Source organism: Coregonus clupeaformis, chromosome 18 (genome assembly GCF_020615455.1).
Source record: "Coregonus clupeaformis isolate EN_2021a chromosome 18, ASM2061545v1, whole genome shotgun sequence".
NCBI classification, from domain to species: Eukaryota; Metazoa; Chordata; class Actinopteri; order Salmoniformes; family Salmonidae; genus Coregonus; species Coregonus clupeaformis.
In genome coordinates, this window is record NC_059209.1 from 48,130,726 (window position 1) to 48,153,182 (window position 22,457).

A 22,457-nucleotide genomic window follows, 5' to 3' on the forward strand; every position below is an offset into this window, starting at 1 on the left:
AGAAAAAAGCGCAATATTAGGCCTACAGTTTGTCCATTTTGAGACGCCATAGCCAGTATACACTTCCTCAAAATAGTCAGAATTAATCTAATTAAGATGACTTAAGAAATGTGTCATTCATTTTGACGTTTTTGCCGAGGAGATCATAGTCGCACAATTGTACATCTAACTAAGATGTTTGGTACAGTATTTCTCAATGAAAAAATTTGCATGAAAATGACTTTATTGAAAAATCTCCATCTTGCCCTTGCATGGCTGGAATGTCTAATGATGAATGATTGCATTTTGATGGAATCAGTGAGCTGTGGCTGGCCAGCCCTATAAAAGAGCCCTGGTGCTAGGTGATAACTCACACAGTCCAGTCCTGGGAAATCACAGAGAATGTATCTTTAAATAAAGACAATGATCCAGCAAACAAGAGATTTTAGTCACCAATGCCCTAGAGAGGATGAACAGCTTTTATGAATGTACAACATGCACTGAATCACCTCACCTAAGGCTGTCTACACATCAGTAGCAGTCTCTTGCTGTCCCATGGATTGCCAAGGGTGGATGCCCATATGGTGTAGCATTTGGTGTAACTACGAGCTTAAGCACTGGACTACATGCATCCTCAGCACCCCCACCATCCCCTCCTGGCATCATCTGATATACAGTATGAGTCCGTGTAGTAGGATGTCGGATGATTTCTCTGTCAGCTACTGTCAGCTACGTAAAGCTGCTGTCCCTGTCCCATTAGAGGAATGCTCGTCAGTGATGTGTAATTGCGTTGCCATTTGTCAGCAAGTTGGTGCTGATGTCGGTGAATGGCTTATCACAATTGCTCATGCACCTCAGTTGCAAATCTCTTGTTTGTGTTCTCAGCATCAGCAGTTGTTCCACTTTAGGCGATGTAGCTGTACAGCAGTCCAGTAAACATCCTTCTCAGAACCAAGCTAGAGGAGGAGAGACAAAGAGAGAGAGGGAGGGAGCGTGTGTGGTAGAGAGAGAGAATGAGAGAGAGGGAGAGAGAGAGAAAGAGAGGGAGAGTAGAGGAAGATCAAGTGAGAGTAAGAGAAAAGGAGAGAGTGTTCATTTTACTTCCTAGTCGGTTTTCCTGGGGGAATCTATCAACGACTGCAGAAGAAAATAAAGGGGTACGATAGAATAGATTTCTGCAATCATCTTCTCTGGTTAAGGACCAATTGCATCTTTTGCATAGACACTCACCCACCGCACGGAGGTAAGGCTATATTTCCCTCTGAATTCTCTTCAGGTCAGTCTCTTAATGCATCAAGTGTTCAGAAGGTAAACAACACCTATTGTTGAGCCACAGTAAACAGGATTACAGTTTGTTTGTTTAAATGCTGGAAATTGCACGCTCTTTTTTCCATGCTTATTACCAGGGGATTCTCCAGTTACTGTTTGACACTATGTACTGTAGATACATTGATCCACTGATAATGTTAGTGTGCTTAGTGTTAGAATGCTTGTTTAAATGTCTTATTATTGAGGTAGAAAGAATGCTCATATTATGCTATCAGGCAGATCTTGGATATAGTCAGTGTTTTTGCTGTTAGTGCATTATAATGTCACGTCAATGATCTTGTAATAAACTATTTAGAGTCTCAGCTGTGGTACAGGCATTTAGAATTTGCCCCAATGCAGTGATTATCATCAGCCCATGAGTAGAGATCTGTCTATGACTGACAGTGTTATTAATAACCTGGCTGAAATATGTCACAATCACAAACAAGCTTTGAGAGATTACAAGCACCATTGTGTAAATAGGATCCTTTTTGTTGATAGCATAATGATTACCACAATTACCACACAATGATTGCCACACAGTGATTCAGTGTAGAGTAGACCACATGGTGTAGACAGAGGATACAATTAATTTGAGATCATACAGCCCCTCTACCATGACCTGATCCGGAGCAGAAGGCTCCTAGACCCACTTCAATTTGCTTACCGCCCCAATAGATCCACAGACGATGCAATCGCCATCACACTGCACACTGCATAGTACCCTCCAAGCTCATCATTAAGCTCGAGGCCCTGGGTCTGAGCCCCGCCCTGTGCAACTGGGTCCTGGACTTCCTGAAAGGCCGCCCCCAGGTGGTGAAGGTAGGAAACAACACCTCCACTTCGCTGATCCTCAACACTGGGGCCCCACAAGGGTGCGTGCTCAGCCCCCTCCTGTACTCCCTGTTCACCCATGACTGCGTGGCCAAGCACGCCTCCAACTCAATCATCAAGTTTGCAGATGACACAACAGTAGTAGGCTTGATTACCAACAATGACGAGACAGCCTACAAGGAGGAGGTGAGGGCTCTGGGAGTGTGGTGCCAGGAAAATAACCTCTCACTCAACATCAACAAAACAAAGGAGATGATCGTGGACTTCAGGAAACAGCAGAGGGAGCACCCCCTTATCCATATCGACGGGACCGCAGTGGAGAAGGTGGAAAGCTTCAAGTTCCTCGGCGTACACATCACTGACAAACTGAAATGGTCCACCCACACAGACAGTGTGGTGAAGAAGGCGCAACAGCGCCTCTTCAACATCAGGAGGCTGAAGAAATTTGGCTTGGCATCTAAAACCCTCACAAACTTTTACAGATGCACAATTGAGAGCATCCTGTCGGGCTGTATCACCGCCTGGTACGGCAACCACACCGCCCACAACCGCAGGGCTCTCCAGAGGGTGGTGCGGTCTGCCCAACACATCACCGGGAGCAAACTACCAGCCCTCCAGTACACCTACAGCACCCGATGTCACAGGAAGGCCAAAAAGATAATCAAGGACAACAACCACCCGAGCCACTGCCTGTTCACCCCACTATCATTGTCACGCCCTGGCTCTGGGGACTCTCGTATGTTGAGCCAGGGTGTTTATTTTGTTTAGGTTCTAGTCGTTGTCTATCTATGTTGGCCTGAGTGACTCCCAATCAGAGGCAACGAGTGTCAGCTGGTTGTCTCTGATTGGGAGCCATATTTAACTGTCTGTCTTTCACTTTGTGTTTGTGGTTTCTTGTTCGTGTTGGTTTGTGTTTAAACCGTAGACGTCACGTTTTCGTTTGTTGTTTTGATCGTGTGATCATTAAATAAATATAGATATGTTCACCTTCAACGCTGCGCATTGGTCTCTCCCTGACGATCGTGACAGAAGAAACCACCAAAACCAGACCAAGCAGCGTGTCCAGGAGCCATCGCTAGCAGATCTCCGTGGCAACCTCGACTGGGTCAAGCCTAGTGAGGAGCAGAGAGGGTGGACTTGGGACCAGTTGAGGAAGAGCTTCGACTGGGTCAAGCCCATTGAGGAGCTGAATGGCGGGAGTTGGAGACAGAGGAGCGAGAGTTGGGCGAGAACGATGGAGGCCTGGCCCACGGGGAGGAGAGACCCCCCAGAAATGTTTTTAGGGGGGGGCTCACGACGTCGGGGCACCAGGAGGCCGCGATAGAGCGGTCCAGCGGGTTGGCAGAGGAGGCCGCCAGGTTACGGGAGTCACTGGTCACCAGGGGGAAGGAGGTTGTAGAGGCACGGCGAGAGGTACTGGCGTGTGTTGCCAGTCCGGTCCGGCCTGTTCCTGATCCCCACGTAGGGCCAGTGGTGTGTGTTCCCAGTACGGTCCGGCCTGTTCCTGCCACTCCCACCAAGTCAGTGGTGCGTTTCGTCAGCCCGGCGCGGCCCGTTCCTGCTCCCCGCACCAAGTCAGTGGTGCGCGTCGTCAGCCCGGTCCGGCCCATTCCTGCTCCCCGCACCAAGTCAGTGGTGCGGCGTCGTCAGCCCGGTCCGGCCCATTCCTGCTCCCCGCACCAAGTCAGTGGTGCGCGTCGTCAGCCCGGTCCGGCCCATTCCTGCTCCCCGCACCAAGTCAGGGGTGCGCTTCGTCAGCCCGGTCCGGCCCATTCCTGCTCCCCGCACCAAGTCAGGGGTGCGCTTCGTCAGCCCGGTCCGGCCTGTCCCTGCTCCACGCACCAAGCCTACGGTGTGCGTCGTCAGCCTGGTAAGGCCCATTCCTGCTCCCCGCACCAAGTCAGGGGTGCGCTTCGTCAGCCCGGCTCGGCCCGTTCCTGCTCCCCGCACCAAGTCAGTGGTGTGCTTCGTCAGCCCAGTCCGGCCTGTCCCTGCTCCACGCACCAAGCCTACGGTGTGCGTCGTCAGCCTGGTAAGGCCCGTTCCTCCTCCACGCACCAAGCCAGGGGTGCGCGTCGTCAGTCCAGCACAACCCGTGCCTGGGTCATGTCCGGAGCCGGATCCGCCGCCGAGGCGGAGTGCCCACCCGGTCCCTCCCCTGTTGTGGTTGGTTGGCGCGGTCGGAGTCCGCGCCTTTGGGGGGGGTACTGTCACGCCCTGGCTCTGGGGACTCTCGTATGTTGAGCCAGGGTGTTTATTTTGTTTAGGTTCTAGTCGTTGTCTATCTATGTTGGCCTGAGTGACTCCCAATCAGAGGCAACGAGTGTCAGCTGGTTGTCTCTGATTGGGAGCCATATTTAACTGTCTGTCTTTCACTTTGTGTTTGTGGTTTCTTGTTCGTGTTGGTTTGTGTTTAAACCGTAGACGTCACGTTTTCGTTTGTTGTTTTGATCGTGTGATCATTAAATAAATATAGATATGTTCACCTTCAACGCTGCGCATTGGTCTCTCCCTGACGATCGTGACAATCATCCAGAAGGCGAGGTCAGTACAGGTGCATCAAAGCTTGGACCGAGAGACTGAAAAACAGCTTCTATCTCAATGCCATCAGACTGTTAAATAGCCTTCACCAGCACATTAGAGGCTGCTGCCTATATACATAGATTAGAAATCACTGGCCACTTTAATAAATGGAACACTAGTCACTTTAATAATGTTTACATATCTTGCATTACTCATCTCATATGTATATACTGTATTATATACTATTCTACTGTATCTTAGTCTATGCCACTCTGACATTGCTTGTCCATGTATTTATATATTCTTAATTCCATTGCTTTACTTAGATTTGTGTGTATTGGGTATATGTTGTGAAATTGTTAGATATTACTTGTTAGATATTACTGCACTGTCGGAGCTAGAAACACAAGCATTTCGCTACACCCGCAATAACATCTGGTAAACACGTGTATGTGACCAATACAATTTTATTGTTTTGAAGGCATGCTAAACTTGCCTCTCTATCGCTTCACTTCCTCAACCTCAGTCAACTGACTGTCACATATGTATGACCCTCCCCCTTATAGGACGCATCCCATGACTTTTAACTTGTCTTATATATGCACCTGATACCCACTACTCTAGTAGAAAGATATCAAAGGCAGGCCAATTCTGATATTTTTTCCACTAATTGGTCTTTTCACCAATCACATCAGATCTTTTCACAGCAGCTCTTTTTCAGTGCTGATCTGATTGGTCAAAAGACCAATTAGTGAAAAAAAGATCAGAATTGGGCTGCCTGTGTAAATGAAGCCTTTGATTAGACTAGATTTTAGTCATTTAGCAGACGCTCTTATCCAGAGCGACTTACAGTTAGTGAGTGCATACATTTTTCATACTGGCCCCCCGTGGGAATCGAACCCACAACCCTGGCATTGCAAGTGCCATGCTCTACCAACTGAGCTACAGGAGCTGCTTTCTGTGTGTACACTATTCGTTATTGGTGTATGCAGCAGCATTCATCACCACACTGTCACAGCACCGTGATAATGTATGTATCAGAGTTCTAGATCACTGGAGAATAAGAATTAGTAATATGCCCTTCACGGTTCCCACTGTGAACACATCACAGATTTACATAACAAACAAATATATGAGTCAAACTGTAAAATGTGTTACTATCAAAGATCAGAGGCAAGATTAGAAATATTTATATTCAATTGCTTTAGCCCATAGCTCAATAGTGTGTTTTCTTACAGATCTAATTAGCTGATTATGGGCAATTAGATAGGGAGTAGACAGTGGCATGAATTCTCTCTCTCTATTTAGCACACTGATATATAATTAAGAGCATAGGGAGGACTATTTAAATGATGTGGGGGACTTGCATTTGAACTGTGTTCAGACATATTCAGTCAGAAAGTGGAGCAAGCACGACTGGAAATGAGGAGGCTTTGATGGTTTCCCTATGAGAATCTCCTCTTGCCCTAAATTCTGTGTGTGTGAAGAGAGGGAGCGGAGTAGACAGGCAGGCAGCAGCTGGGTAACACAGGAGACCCAGGGAGGGAATGTGTGTGGTGCCACAGTCAGCTCCCCCATCCCTGGTGTGAACGAGCTAGCTCACACATTTCACAGCTCTGTGGCTTTAATGAGCTGCCGCGCTGCAGCATGTCCATCATGAGGTGGACCAGTACACAACTCCTCTCCAGACTACATACAGTACGCAGTAGAGGGGGCAGGTCAGAGGAGCTATAGGAGGACAGGCACATTGTAAATACGGGAATGGAATAAAAGGTACGGTATCAAACACATCAAACATATGGAAATCACGTTTGACTCCGTTACATGTATTCCATTCCAGCCATTACAATGAGTCCGTCCTCCTATAGCTCCTCCAACCAGCTTCCTCTGGTACACATAGGGCTGTTGCGGTGACCATATTACCGCCACACCGGCAGTCATGAGTCATGGTAATCTCTTATTAACTCTGTACATGTGTTAGTAGTACCCAACCATTAATTATATAATACATAGGCTATGATAGTCAGGTCACTAATGGCCTGGTACTCAGGGCCCTATTGTCCCATTAACAACTCTGACATCAATGCAAATGCAATCGAAAATCACACCAATTATTATCAAAACAGTATGTGCTTTTAAAACTCATCCTCACTGTGATTGATCAATTTTAAAACAGGTTGAAACTGAGTGGAAAACATAGTAGTTGTGGATGTTGTTTCAAAGCCTAACACAACTAAATGGACAGTGCTTTCTAACGTGATGATTAATTCAAAACAACCATGTGCATATTAGAGCTTATGCAAATGTATAGGCCATAAATATGAGCCCAAGCCCAAAACCCCCCCAGATTTAAAATTAATGATTCTGCCTTTATACAATACATAGCCTACAGCATATTATACATGGCAGAAAAAAATACTTATTTAAGATATATTTGGTACACAATTGGTCTAGCTTAAATTAAACAAATTCAGAGAGAGCCTACAATTATAGTGAATTTGTATTTGATTTTGAATAGCCTAGTAATAGGGTATTTTTTATATTTTCATAATTAATAGGCTGACCTTTAGCTACAGAATATCTCACCACTGTTCGTTTCCATCTCCTCCCCTCTCTCCTTCATTCCTTTCTCCAGCACGCAGTGCGAGGGGCTGTCAACAGTTTAATGAAATATGTTTCATTGTGAAAACATGTTACTATTGATGTTCCCAATATGATTTCACTTGGTATCCCAAATGAAGCACTGGGTAGCTGCAGGAACATGGTTGGAGAGCCGATGGCATACAGAGTTTAGAAGGAATATCACCCGTCGCGCAGCGAAATAACTGGAGTAGCTTACCTGACATGAGTGAAATGAACCAGCGGGAAAGAGGCCTCCATTCGCTATTCAAGTGCATATGGATGACATGTCTTTTTCCTCTTGCCCCTGTTCTGGCCCATTTGATAATGGGCCATTCTAAATCTAAACTAATTTTACATATTAGTAAAGACAAGATTAAATTGACAATAGTCTGATGGGTGAAAATATCATCACTTGATCAGAGAACAGCATGTGCACCCTGAGGCAAGTAACAGAGCACAAGCTTTTTTTGCGACTTTCTCAAATCAGCAATAGCCTAGTCGCATCATGCAGCCAATATATCTTTTGATTTCTAAAGCATTCTATGGTTTGTATCATTCACAACTAAAGTTGCCAAATAACTCTAAATCTAGTTTATAGGACCTGTTTCAAATTAACAGGTTTATGCTCAACCTAGCGGCTTCATATAAGCACTCGCTCCATAATGGGGAAAATATCCTTTCTATTTTATTCAGCTAAGTTCAACTATATTCTTCTTACTATAAAATCATATAATATACAGTAAAATAATGGTACAGGACTTATAATCATATCTTGTCTGCTAAATGAACAAGCCTACAGCCTATGGCATGGCGCATTGCCAGATAACATAGGCTACAGTAGGCCAACTCATATTCTGTTCTTCTGAAATACATTTAATGTGATGGTGTGTATTCAATTGATTTATTCTACTTTTTAAAATGTACATGTTCCAAAAGCGCACATCAGAGGCTTGTATGTGGCTTGTATGCATGGAGGCCTGGAGATGCTATAGGTGTTTATGTTAATTCACAGGTAATTACCATGACACCAGCAGCCATTTGCATGACAATAACCGGCTGACAAAATGTCATGACTGCCACAGCCCTAGGTAAGCAGATGCACTACAGTACCAGGCAGTATGTTCACCCATGTGTGACACAGCCAACCTCACATACTGTAAACCACACACTCAGTCTCTCCACCATCCACTCACTGTAACATCCACTCTCACTAATAAACAAATAGCACACAATATAACATAGATACTGTCTGTACTATTACTGTTTATTGCTAGCAGCATAATGCTGGGCATCTTACTGTTACAGCACATGTTATGTGTGTTTGTTCTTATAATCAAGGAAATGGGCCATATGTTGTGTTGTATAAAGCTATTGGCATTATGAGATGGGAGAAAAATAGGGCATGGAAGGTAAAGAAGGATGACAGAGATATAAAAAAAAAAAGATACATTATATTCTAAGTGTAAGGCATGGATATAAAGATGAGCCGAACAACTTCTCATTTCGATGATTCATATTTAATCCAACTGCTAGGTCCGCATAGAACGTAATAACATCAAAGGCTAGTTCAAAGACCACTCGGGAACATACATGAAACCCAATAACCTTTCCCCAGGTCAAGGATTCCATACAGTGATTACTACCTCTCCTGGCGAGGAGACATTAACATTTCTATAATTATATAATGATCATTCCTCTCAGGAATTACTGAGAGGGTGAAAACATGCAACTGAAGAGAAGCCAGTAGAGTGGAGTAGACAAGTTGATACCTTCCCTGCCTGTCTTTCATACACACAACAGCCAGGACCGGAGAGGAAGATAATTGTTTTTACCCTGGAAGGCACATCAATGGCATCATCAATTCAGGAGAGGGAATGTGACAGCTAATCAAACACAATAGGCTGACCCACAGATTACACACACTCCAGTCTTCAAGGATATGTGCACCAGCCTGGATCCTCTGGCTGTAATGGCCCAATAAATAAATATGACCATAGATAACCTTATGCTGTCAATTCTCTGTTTTTCTATTTCTTCCAACACTTCAGATGCCATATCCCCTGAGCTGCACTCCTTCTGCTTACTCAGCTTTCATAGTGCTCTGAGCACAATTGGAAATAAATTAAATCAAAGATGACGTCCAATTTAAGGAAAGTTAAATTCAATTTTACTTAGAAGTTCTGTTAAAGGCCCAGCGCAGTCAAAAACGTGATTTTCCTGTTTTATACAGTACATTAGGAAAGTATTCAGACCCCTTGCCTTTTTCCACATTTTGTTACGTTACAGCCTTATTCTTAAATTGATTAAATAAAAAAATGTCATTATCAACCTTAAAAAAAAAAAATCAAGTTATATATATTTTTGTTTTTTTGTGTCATTTAGCAGACTCTCTTATCCAGAGCGACTTATAGTTAGTGAGGGCATACATAATTTTATTGTTTCATACTGGCCCCCCGTGGGAATCGAACCCACAACCCTGGCGTTGCAAACACCATGCTCTACCAACTGAGCTACATCCCTGCCGGCCATTCCCTCCCCTACCCTGGACAACGCTGGGCCAATTGTGCGCCGCCCCATGGGAGCACAGCTAGTGGCACAGCTAGCACTGCGATGCAGTGCCTTAGACCACTGCGCCACTCGGGAGGCCATACCTACACACAATACCCCATAATGACAGAGCGAAAATTGGTTTTTAGAAATGTTTTCACCTTTATTAAAAATTAAAAACAAAAATACCTTATTTACATAAGTATTCAGACCCTTTGGTATGAGACTCCAAATTGAGCTCAGGTGCATCCTGTTTCCATTGATCATCCTTGATATGTTTCTACAACTTGATTGGAGTCCACCTGTGGTAAATTCAATTGATTGGACATGATTTGGAAAGGCACACACCTGTCTATATAAGGTCCCACAGTTGACAGTGCATGTCCGAGCAAAAAACAAGCCATGAGGTCGAAGGAATTGTCCGTAGAGCTCCGAGACAGGATTGTGTCGAGGCACAGATCTGGGGAAGGGTACCAAAAAATGTCTGCAGCATTGAAGGTCACCAAGGGGGCGGCAGGTAGCGTAGTGGTTAAGAGCGTTGTGCCAGTAACCGAAAGGTCGCTGGTTCTAATCCCTGAGCCGACTAGGTGAAACATCTGTCTGAAACATTCTTAAATGGAAGAAGTTTGGAACTACCAAGACTCTTCCTAGAGTTGGCTGCCCGGCCAAACTGAGCAATCGGGGGAGAAGGGCCTTGGTCAGGGAGGTCACCAAGAACCCGATGGTCACTCTGACAGAGCTCCAGAGTTCCTCTGTGGAGATGGGAGAACCTTCCAGAAAGACAACCATCTCTGCAGCACTCCACCAATCAGGCCTTTATGGTAGAGTGGCCAGACGGAAGCCACTCCTCAGTAAAAGGCACGACAACCCGCTTGGAGTTTGCCAAAAGGCACCTAAAGGACTCTCAGACCATGAGAAACAAGATTCTCTGGTCTGATGGAACTCTTTGGCCTGAATGCCAAATGATGATAATACCCTATTAGTGTAAGAGCTGTTTAAAAAGACTGCCTGAAATTTCAGCCTGTTTTTGTGGGATGGAGTTTTGGCCTGCTTTGGTGGGATGGAGTTTTGGCCTGCCTGGCGACATCACCAGGAGGTAAATTAGTCAATAGACCTATAAGAAAGAGAGTTCCAAACCTCTCTGCCAATAACAGCTAGTTTTCCATTCCCCCCTCCCCAGACCACTCCCAGACAGTCCTTGCCAAATTCTTGCTTAAGAAATTGATCTTAGCTAAGAAGCAATTTTTCTTCTTCTTTTTGACCATTTTGACCACTTAATTGTTACCCAGAAAGAATTTGATATTGATATTAAAAAACGGCTGCATTGGACCTTTAAGCTCTGACTGTAGGACCCTTTCCTTAGATTTGCAGATGAGGTAAATTAGGTGATGTGAAGCTAGAGGCTTGAACATGGTAGCCAATGCTGCCGGGTTGCCAGGCGACTGCTGTTGGTGGATTATGAAATAAGGGGAACCTGCAGAGACCAGTCAAGTGGCTGTGGGCGTAAAATACGGTATAGGGTTGTTTGTTATGATGAAGGAAAAGCCAGTGGAGGGTGAGCGAGAGTGAGGGTGGGAGGAGAGAGAAGGGCAGCAAATAAGGAAGTGGAGAAGAGTTGTGCCCACAGACAGGTCCCCTGACTAAAGGTTCATTGAATTTGGTCTGAGGCATTAACCGTAGCTGGCAGTGTCATTGTTGTCTAATCTTTTCCCATCTTGGTGTTATAGCAGAGTATTTGTCCCAGCCCTCTACACTCTCCCATGCATGAGCAGGGAGTTGAGAAAGTGTAACTAATCCAACAGTCAATACATCCAATCTTGTTTAATTGATTAGTACTTAAAGTCACAATGGATTTAGAATTATCAAAAATAGCTTGCAAGGAAGGAATTGAGATTGGACATGGGAAAATATTGCAACGTAACTATTTCACTGGAGGTTATTTTATTCTATAAAATGTTCTCAGTCCTGTACCTAGAAGTCTTTATTACAATGTTACAATCTGATCCCATCTGATCTCCTTTTTCTTCTCGTTCAGCAGCTAACAACCATGGAGACGGCCCTTTCCACCCCCCATAATATCCAGATCTGTGAGGTGACCTGCGACTCCTTCCGCATCGCCTGGGACATGACCCCTGAGGATACTGCCAAGACCACACACTTCTTCATAGACCTGAGCCGCAAGGAGGGCGGGGATCCCAACCGCTTCAAGCACAGGGTCTGTCTGACTTTTCTCCCTCATAAAACCTCCCCAGGCCCCCCCATCCTTCCCCCTTGACTCAATGACTATGACTCCCACTGTCTAGATCCATGTTTTGCACTTCATTCCATCCTGTTTTCCAATAATAGACATTTCACTGCAACATGTGATGTGATATGTTTTGATATAACCCGAGATGGCCTTGCATGAGACAGTGTCTATGCAGAGCTATAGTTCTATAGATACTGTGTTGTTTAGTAGATCAAAACCTGGTGGTAAGTGTATCTGACACTGCACTGCAGCAGTTACAACCCAGAGACCAGTGGTAGTGCCATTTCAGTCACTTCCAGTGCAAGAGCGTGAGAATTGTGTGCTGCAAAACAGCTTCGGGCAAGCAACTCATTGGCACATTTCTTTCCTCTTCAATGGCTAAAAACTGACAAAGCCTGAAAACTGCAGCTTTGTTTTCTTCACTATGAACTGTGATTTTATTCCACACCAATCACTGAACTGATTTATTGTATACTACCCATCATTTCTTCATTTTATTTTCTCAACATCATGTTGGGGGTCAAAAAATATAGGCTTAGCTAATTGCAATCATTATTTGAAATACAAGAATGATTGAAATAGAAAATGAAGTGACCGTTATTTACAATGGGATCCTTCCTAACAGACAGAAATTATACACTACAGCAGATTCACGCCTCACTGTTGGAAGGACCTAGGACTATTATTTGAGGTTATCTCTTATCTTGTGACAGAGGGAGAATTTTAATGATTGAAATGAAAGATGTCATGCTCAGTCATCCCCAATGGGTGCTTCTGAAGCTTACTTACCTCTACATCTAATCTATCCACATTTTAGATACTGGATTACCTAATTTGGTACGGTTCTCTATTAATGTAATTTATATCTCAAAAGTCCTTTCCCTATTTAACACATTTGAGTCAGCAATGCAAGGTATTCATTTTTCTTCATTTCTGATCAGTTAGTGTCCTGGAATTGTTCTGTGCTGAATACACTTTCTTCTTATTCTCCCCTCAGCCTTTACAAAAGCTCCTGACTTCTGTTGTACAGAGCTGTGCAGAGTTGTACTTGATTGAAAGCGTGTTTCTATCGCTCGGGAATCAAAGTGACACAAACAAATTTGCACCAGGGTGGTTGCCATGGATATGTGGCCCCTCTGAGCTTGTTGCAATTAGTTCTGAGCTTGTTGCGTCTTAGAGGCCCTGGCCAAAACAAAGCCAGTCATTTGGTTGGATATACAGCAGCTTAGCTAGACCAGTTTGTACCAGAATATGTTGCAGAAATGTACAATTCATGAGTCTGATTACATAATAAACATTTTGATCTTACCGAAAATTGCCTTTTTAGCAATTAATTGCTGTATTCTAGTAATTCATCTAATGAGTCTCTTGAATTAACATGTATCCATGTTTCAACCATCAGGATGTGCCCACCAAACTGGTGGCGAAGGCGGTGCCTTTACCTATGGCAGTGAGAGGCCATTGGTTCCTGAGCCCGCGGACAGAGTACTGTGTTGCTGTGCAGACAGCAGTAAGACAGGTAGACGGAGAGTACCTGGTGTCTGAATGGAGCAGGGTGGTCGAGTTCTGCACAGGGGGTATGTTTAAGTTGAGTTTTTTAGTTTTTAAAGTGGCTTTGAGATTGTACTTGGCATGAAAAGCATTATATAAAATACATCTATTATTATTTTTATAGAAGTACACAGGGCCGGCTCTAGCCTTTAAGGGGCCCTAAGCGAGCATTGGTTGGGGGGCCCCCCACCTTGACGATGAAGAGAAAAAAACATTTTGCCATGGGACGGGAGGGAACTTTTGCAGTTTTACAGCTAATTTCCTGCAATTCTACCCATTTTTACCATGGGGTGGAGATAACCTTTTGCTCTTTTAAAGCAAATTTCCTGCAATTCTACACATTTTGTAATGACTTTTGCCATGTTTATCCAGCAGCATACCACCCTACATCCCACTGATGGATTGCTTCTGAAGCTAAGCAGGGTTGGTCCTGGATCGGAGACCAGATGCTGCTGGAAGTGGTGTTCGAGGGCCAGTAGGAGGCACTCTTTTCTCTGGTCAAAAAAATAATATTCCAATGCCCCACGGCAATGCCCTGTGTAGGGTGCCATCTTTGGATGGGACTTTAAATGGGTGTCCTGACTCTCTGTGGTCAATAATGATCCCATGGTACTTCTGTAAGACTAGGGGTGTTAACCTCGGTGTCCTGGCTAAATTCCCAATATGGCCCTCATACAATCATGGCCACCTAATCATCCCCAGCTTCCAATTGGCTCATTCATCTCCCCTCCTCTGCCCTGTAACTATTCCCCAAGACGTTGCTGTAAATGGGGAAAGTGTTCTCAGTCAACTTACCTGGTAAAATAAGGGTGAAACAAAGAAAAATATGATCCGAGTGAGAATGACTAACAAAATCAATGGGGGCCCCCTGGAGGTCAGGGCCCATGGGCACAGGCCCTGAGTGACTGGTCGGTATTTGGCCATTATTACTACAAGTTTAGATAGCTGGCTAGACTAACTACCAATCTAAAAATTGTTAGCTGACATGGCTAATTGAGTGACTATCAGTGCCTGACATAACAAGAGAAAAACTGCTGATGCACAACCAAATTTAGAAATTGCATATGGTGTATTCTACTAGTCTTACTCTCAATAGTAAGTTGAGACCCCGACTGAGTTCCATATACACTGCTCAAAAAAATAAAGGGAACACTTAAACAACACAATGTAACTCCAAGTCAATCACACTTCTGTGAAATCAAACTGTCCACTTAGGAAGCAACACTGATTGACAATAAATTTCACATGCTGTTGTGCAAATGGAATAGACAACAGGTGGAAATTAAAGGCAATTAGCAAGACACCCCCAATAAAGGACTGGTTTTGCAGGTGGTGACCACAGACCACTTCTCAGTTCCTATGCTTCCTGGCTGATGTTTTGGTCACTTTTGAATGCTGGCGGTGCTTTCACTCTAGTGGTAGCATGAGACGGAGTCTACAACCCACACAAGTGGCTCAGGTAGTGCAGCTCATCCAGGATGGCACATCAATGTGAGCTGTGGCAAGAAGGTTTGCTGTGTCTGTCAGCGTAGTGTCTGTCAGCGTAGTGTCCAGAGCATGGAGGCGCTACCAGGAGACAGGCCAGTACATCAGGAGACGTGGAGGAGGCCGTAGGAGGAACAACCCAGCAGCAGGACTGCTACCTCCGCCTTTGTGCAAGGAGGAGCAGGAGGAGCACTGCCAGAGCCCTGCAAAATGACCTCCAGCAGGCCACAAATGTGCATGTGTCTGCTCAAACGGTCAGAAACAGACTCCATGAGGGTGGTATGAGGGCCCGACGTCCACAGGTGGGGGTTGTGCTTACAGACCAGCACCGTGCAGGACGTTTGGCATTTGCCAGAGAACACCAAGATTGGAAAATCCGCCACTGGCGCCCTGTGCTCTTCACAGATGAAAACAGGTTCACACTGAGCACATGTGACAGACGTGACATAGTCTGAAGATGCCGTGGAGAACCTTCTGCTGCCTGCAACATCCTCCAGCATGACCGGTTTGGCGGTGGGTCAGTCATGGTGTGGGGTGGCATTTCTTTGGGGGGCCGCACAGCCCTCCATGTGCTCGCCAGAGGTAGCCTGACTGCCATTAGGTACCGAGATGAGATCCTCAGACCCCTTGTGAGACCATATGCTGGTGTGGTTGGCCCTGGGTTCCTCCTAATGCAAGACAATGCTAGACCTCATGTGGCTGGAGTGTGTCAGCAGTTCCTGCAAGAGGAAGGCATTGATGCTATGGACTGGCCCACCCCTTCCCCAGACCTGAATCCAATTGAGCACATCTGGGACATCATGTCTCGCTCCATCCACCAACGCCACGTTGCACCACAGACTGTCCAGGAGTTGGCGGATGCTTTAGTCCAGGTCTGGGAGGAGATCCCTCAGGAGACCATCCGCCACCTCATCAGGAGCATGCCCAGGCGTTGTAGGGAGGTCATACAGGCACGTGGAGGCCACACACACTACTGAGCCTCATTTTGACTTGTTTTAAGGACATTATATCAAAGTTGGATCAGCCTGTAGTGTGGTTTTCCACTTTAATTTTGAGGGTGACTCCAAATCCAGACCTCCATGGGTTGATAAATTAGATTTCCATTGATAATTTTTGTGTGATTTTGTTGTCAGCACATTCAACTATGTAAAGAAAAAAGTATTTAATAAGATTATTTCATTCATTCAGATCTAGGATGTGTTATTTTAGTGTTCCCTTTATTTTTTTGAGCAGTGTATATACAGTACCAGTCAAAAGTTTGGACAAACCTACTCATTCAAGGGTTTTTCTTAATTTTTACTATTTTCTACATTGTAGAATAATAGTGAAGACATCAAAACTATGAAATAACACCTATGAAATCATGTAGTAACCAAAAAAGTGTTAAACAAATCAAAATATATTTTATATTTGAGATTCTTCAAATAGCCACCCTTTGTCTTCATGACAGCTTTGCACACTCTTGGCATTCTCTCAACCAGCTTCACCTGGAATGCTTTTCCAACAGTCATGAAGTAGTTCCCACATATACTGAGCACTTGTTGGCTGCTTTTCCTTCACTCTGCGGTCCAACTCACCCCAAACCATCTCAATTGGGTTGAGGTCAGGTGATTGTGGAGGCCAGGTCATCTGATGCAGCACTCCATCACTCTCCTTCTTGATAAAATAGCCCTTACACAGCCTGGAGGTGTGTTGGGTCATTGTCCTGTTGAAAAACAAATGATAGTCCCACTAAGCGCAAACCAGATGGGATGGCGTATCGCTGCAGAATGCTGTGGTAGCCATGCTGGTTAAGTGTGCCTTGAATTCTAAATAAATCAATGACAGTGTCACCAGCAAAGCACCCCCACACCATCACACCTCCTCCTCCATGCTTCATGGTGGGAACCACACATGTGGAGATCATCCGTTTACCTACTCTGCGTCTCACAAAGACACGGCGGTTGGAACCAAAAATCTAAAATTTGGACTCATCAGACCAAAGGACAGATTTCCACTGATCTAATGTCCGTTGCTCGTGTTTCTTGGCCCAAGCAAGTCTCTTCTTCTTATTGGTGTCCTTTAGCAGTGGTTTCTTTGAAGCAATTCGACCATGAAGGCCTGATTCACGTAGTCACCTCTGAACAGTTGATCTTGAGATGTGTCTGTTACTTGAACTCTGTGAAGCATTTACTTGGGCTGCAATTTCTGAGGCTGGTAACTCTAATGAACTTATCCTCTGCAGCAGAGATAACTCTGGGTCTTCCTTTCCTGTGGCGGTCCTCATGAGAGCCAGTTTCATCATAGCGTGTGGTTTTTGTGACTGCAAATTTCCCGTATTGACTGACCTTAATGTCTTAAAGTAATGATGGAGTGTCATTTCTCTTTGCTGATTTGAGCTGTTCTGGCCATAATATGGACTTGGTATTTTACCAAATCGGGCTATCTTTTGTATATCACCCCTACCTTGTCACAACACAACTGATTGGCTCAAACGCATTAAGAAGGAAAGAAATTCCACAAATTAACTTTTATCAAGGCACACCTGTTAATTGAAATTATTCCAGGTGACTACCTCATGAAGCTGGTTGAGAGAATGCCAAGAGTGTGCAAAGCTGTCATCAAGGCAAAGGGTGGCTACTTTGAAGAATCTCAAATATAAAATATATTTTGATTTGTTTAACACTTTTTTGGTTACTACATGATTCCATATGTGTTATTTCATAGTTTTGATGTCTTCACTATTATTCTACAATGTAGAAAATAGTAAGAATAAAGAAAAACCCTTGAATGAGTAGGTGTGTCCAAACTTTTGACTGGTACTGTATATATACACACACACAGTATGACCCGCTCTAGAGAATGGATTCAATTGAATATGCCTTAAAAAAGAAACATCGTAACTGACAGTTGTTGTATGACACAGATTATGCCATGGACCACCTCAAACAGCTCCTTGGCAAAGCGAAGGGTTCTGCTGGAAGATTGCTAAAGTTCTTTGTATTCTATCGCAACCAGCACCCTGAGTACTTTCAATATGTCAGGTCAGTGCCACACAATTCTCTGTAAATACACACAGGTATATAGGGATGTGCTGTGAAGTTCAATAACAAAACTAACAAATGTTTCTCCTCTTCTCTTAGAACTGAGTGTGGGGGTCTGATGCGCCCAGCCATGAAAGACAATAGTGGAAGCCATGGCTCTCCTATCAACAGCAAACTGCAGGGAGTCTTCCTCAGCTGCAACACTGAGTTTGACACAGGTCTTCCTCCAAACGACTCCCCCTACGGCCCCCTGCGTTTCCAGATCCCGGCCGGGAACCTGCTGAATCCCAACACTAATCTTTACTTTGCTGACTTCTACTGTATGTACACAGCCTATCATTATGTGGTGTTGGTGCTGGCCCCTGCTGGCTCAGAGGGGGATAACTTCTGCCGTAGCAGTCTCCCCCTGCTGGACCTGACTGCCAACCCCTTCCTGACATACATTCCCCCCCAGAGTCAAGGGGAAGAGCCCTTGTTCTGCCATGCCAGTGATGTCATCCTGGAGGTGCTGTACACAGAGCCGATGCATCTGGAGCAGGGCAGTGTGGTGAAGATCAGTGGCCACCACCAGATGAGTCAGACCACGGCCAACGCCAAGAAGGACCCAAGCTGCAAAGTGTGCAACATCAGTGTGGGCCGCTGAGAGAACGGACTGGACTGACATAGGGTTTAGAGAACAGTGAGGATGTGTGTCGTCATAGCTGCAGATGTAGAGAATGGGCAGAGCGATTTAATCTATCTAGTAGTGTAAGGTAAAGTAACACAACTGGGATAGACCATCTCTTGGGGTATGTGCATGCTGGCTGCCCCACCCCTCTCCTTCGCTACTAGTATTCCAAATCTCCATGTATCATCAATCATCACGTGTCTTTAGGACACGTGGACTGAAAGAAAGGCACTATAGATGATGGGCTTACAGTGTGATGCAGAGGACCATATGTTTGAGCTCCTCCATTGCTGGAGGAAGCGGTGATGAACACATTGTGTAACACTGTATTTGTCAAATAACATTACGTATGATATATAGTTCCGTTTTCTCCTTACAGTACCTGTTGGTCTTAGATGATTCCAAGATTTCTTGTACTTCGAAACACACTGTCAATTGAATTTCTATTTGAAAACGTTCAAACATTGTTATTTAGTCAATGCATATGATAAGTGAATAATAAAGATTTGAATTGATTGTAGGATGTCATTTGGTCAAAAAGAGAATGCCCCAAACCAATGCCCACAACAGATGTGTCATGATTACTCTGATCAGACATTGCTAAACCATTTTCAGAGTGACACAATAACTGTGAATCATGTACACATGGACCCATTCTGAGTGGGCAGGATGTCCAGTCACAGCTTGCCTCTGCCATCATTCCTTTTGTCTTTTAGTCGATAAGTAATGATATGATCTCTCTGGCTGTTGAGATCCATGGAAGGATAATACCACAGGAACAATACCTGATCCATATAGCGTCTGATACCAGGCATTTAGTCATGTAGGCACTAGAGTACAATACTGGGATAAGATTAGCTCACCATCTCCTTTGAGGGATCAAATTGGTCCACTTAAGTATTCCATGACGCAAGTTTCAAGTTTTATTAGTCGTAGGTACACACGGCATACACCATCCAACAAAATGCTTACTTGCTGGTTCCTTCTCGACAATGCAACAACAATAAGAAATAATAAAATATAAGAATAAGCACATAAAGTAAATGGCTCAGTAGAATAGAATAAACGTTTGAGCTTAAATATAATACAGGAACGCACAATTTATAGTCCAATATTTACAAGTGTTTTGGGGAAGGGGGGAAAGTGTTTAAATTGTGAAGTATTTAGCAATCATAAGTCTTAGCAGCAGTTGTGCTGTGTGTAGCATGAGTGTACAAAAAACATTAAAAACACCTTCCTAAGATCTCCCCGCTAGTTCTTGGTGAAAACCTGGCAGTTACTCAACACTCACTGTTTTGGTCAGAGAGGAATTGCACTGCACACTGACACAGAAGTATAGAAGACTAGAAAATCTCAGGCTTTCCCTCCAGCCATATTGGAAATATTGCAAATATAAAAGTTTGCAGTGATTATGTTTAAAACGGAATAACCACAGAGCTATCTACAAGTTCTAATGACTATTCTATTCAAATTACTTTTATTCCAGAAAACAATTTACAGAGCAAACAGCGCACGCTGTGAAAAATTTGAAAATCCCCATAATTCAAACAGAAATAGTTTATTTAATAAGCTGATAAGATGTAGTGCAGTAGCCAGGTCTTTTTCACATTTTAACAAATTAAAGTTCACCTCAGGGTCTAAACAGAAATATTACGGTGAGGTTCAGAGTAGCCTAGTGCAGTCTTTCTATTGTCCAGATTATGCCCCAGGGTGCCTCAGGCTTGTCAGAGACAAAGATGCTGTAATTCTGTCCATTGTTATTGTCCCAGAATGGGGTGCTGTACCTATCAGGTAGATAAGACACACAGAATTCTATATTTTCATCTCGGAGCTTGGGCAGGGTGATGTCAAAGATATCTGTGTCAGGTACACCATAGCGCTCCTTCAGGAAAGCACAGGGCACGTCTTGGTGGCTGTGCCAAGAGTCAAAGGTGATTCGGATGCACACAGCCTTCTAGAAGCTCAGGTTCTTCACATGGACTGTTCTGTGTAGGGCCAGTGCAGTCACACTGCAGTTCTCCAGGAGAACCATGCCCTCCTTTAGTCTGGAACGGAAACACAGGAAGCCTGCAAAAGGCTGTGGGAAGCCCATTTGCAGCCTGCTCTCTTCACCAAAATTGCTGACGGTGCAGTTAGAACCCCCCTCTGTCATGTCCCCGTGACTCTCTGGGCGTGATGGCTGTGGGTACATCCTCCATCTCAGAGAAGATGTTGACTGATGTTAGGGACAACCCTTTTGAGTCCATGAAAACCACATGCTTCCTCTTAGCCTTGACTTCATCCTCACCAGTCTCCTTCAGAGGCACAGGTCTGTCTGGGGTAAGAGGTGTAGGGCTTAGGCTGCTCTGGGAGAGTTGCTCTGGCACAGGGGCTCTGATCCAGGGTCTCGGGTGCTTCAGAGAGGATAGACAAAACAGCTGGCACAGTGGTGGACACTGGCTCCAGCACAGACTTATGGCAATGTCCAGAGTTCCCACAGACTGAGGCATGGACTGATCACCAAACATTCGCAATACCCTATGAAGGATAAAGATGAAGGTCAATACACAAAGAACAATATTCTACAGCTTCCTGATAAATCATTAACATCATGATAATATAATCATTATTCTGTTGTACAGGCCATCTTAGTGTTGTTTGGGGATATCTTCTGTAGTAAGAAGATCTGTTAGGCCTACTGCTGCTAGGTAGCTCTCTCTCTCTGCTCTCCCCCTCTCCTCTGTCTGTTCTTAATTGCAGGAGTGAAGTCTGGTGTGCGGGAGTCAGGGTTCCAGCTGCAGCTCATTCACCATAATCACCTCAGCCTTAAAGACCCGGTCAAACTTGCCACTCATTGTCAGATCATAGTCAAGACGACCATGTTAGTCTCGCTGCTGACTCAACCTGCTTGTTTTCGCTCTTTGTGTTTTTGGCCTGTTCTATTTATATTTCTCCTGTGCCACAGATTATTGGAACCTGACTCCTGCCTCCGCTTCACTCCTGCCACCACCATCCTGCTTTCCACTACTGGACCTCACATTTGGACTCACCACGGACACTAGGACGTTTCGGTACCACTCCTGCTCAGAACCCTGGATCTGTTACCCTCCCTGTAGACCTGGACTTGCTCTTCCCCTATTTTTGGAAACCTGGACAATTTAACTTTGAAATAAACCTGTTAAACCTTCTCTGGCTCGGTGTAGTTGTCTGCATTTGGGTTCATATTCAGTTAAAATCGTGACAAGATCATAAAGGTATAGATGTCAGTTAGAATGACACTATAGAATACAGCAATTAGACTCAGAGATACTTAGCCTGAGACATTGATCCTCATGGACATATCGGTTCTAGTATTTTCTCAAATATACGCAATTAGAAAAACATCATACGTTTCATGAAGCAGCCTTGGACCTCTATATGGTGAGTTAAAAACAAGTATTGTTTTGCTATCAAAACTAAATTGAACAGTAAATTGAATTACAACAGCCAACCTAACAACACTGTAACTTACAGTTTATTCAAAAAAAGTAAAATCATCCAGTTGTTGTTTCTCTCACTTCACTCCTTACTGGTGCTGAACTATGAACCTAGTTTCAATAGTGCATGCCACTATATACCTCCTTAATCATCATGATATATCATGTATCCAATGTTCCCTACTCTCCTGAACAATGAAATTAACTTCCTCATC

At 44.4% G+C, this 22,457-nt stretch overlaps 2 protein-coding genes across 3 annotated transcripts; one reads left to right on the forward strand and one right to left on the reverse strand.

Moving 5' to 3' along the window:
- The first annotated feature begins 1,000 nt into the window (after window positions 1–1,000).
- On the forward strand, window positions 1,001–19,302 carry LOC121530899 (phytanoyl-CoA hydroxylase-interacting protein-like). Of its 2 annotated transcripts, none has more exons than XM_041836253.1 (5): window positions 1,001–1,222; window positions 11,849–12,028; window positions 13,464–13,638; window positions 18,003–18,120; window positions 18,220–19,302. In XM_041836253.1, exons 2-5 carry the CDS (start codon window positions 11,861–11,863, stop codon window positions 18,761–18,763), a joined length of 1,005 nt encoding a protein of 334 aa, XP_041692187.1. In that variant the 5' UTR covers window positions 1,001–1,222; window positions 11,849–11,860; the 3' UTR covers window positions 18,764–19,302. The 2 variants fall into 2 exon arrangements, with proteins under 2 accessions (XP_041692187.1, XP_041692189.1); XM_041836255.1 differs by having other exon boundaries at window positions 11,852–12,028.
- Window positions 19,303–20,322: 1,020 nt separating this feature from the next.
- On the reverse strand, window positions 20,323–21,449 carry LOC123493096 (protein phosphatase 1 regulatory subunit 3C-like). Its single transcript, XM_045226989.1, has 2 exons — window positions 20,923–21,449; window positions 20,323–20,741 (listed from the first exon to the last, which is right to left on the reverse strand). The coding sequence occupies exons 1-2, from the start codon at window positions 21,292–21,294 to the stop codon at window positions 20,460–20,462; spliced, it is 654 nt and encodes a 217-aa protein (XP_045082924.1). The 5' UTR covers window positions 21,295–21,449; the 3' UTR covers window positions 20,323–20,459.
- Between the last annotated feature and the right edge of the window lie 1,008 nt (window positions 21,450–22,457).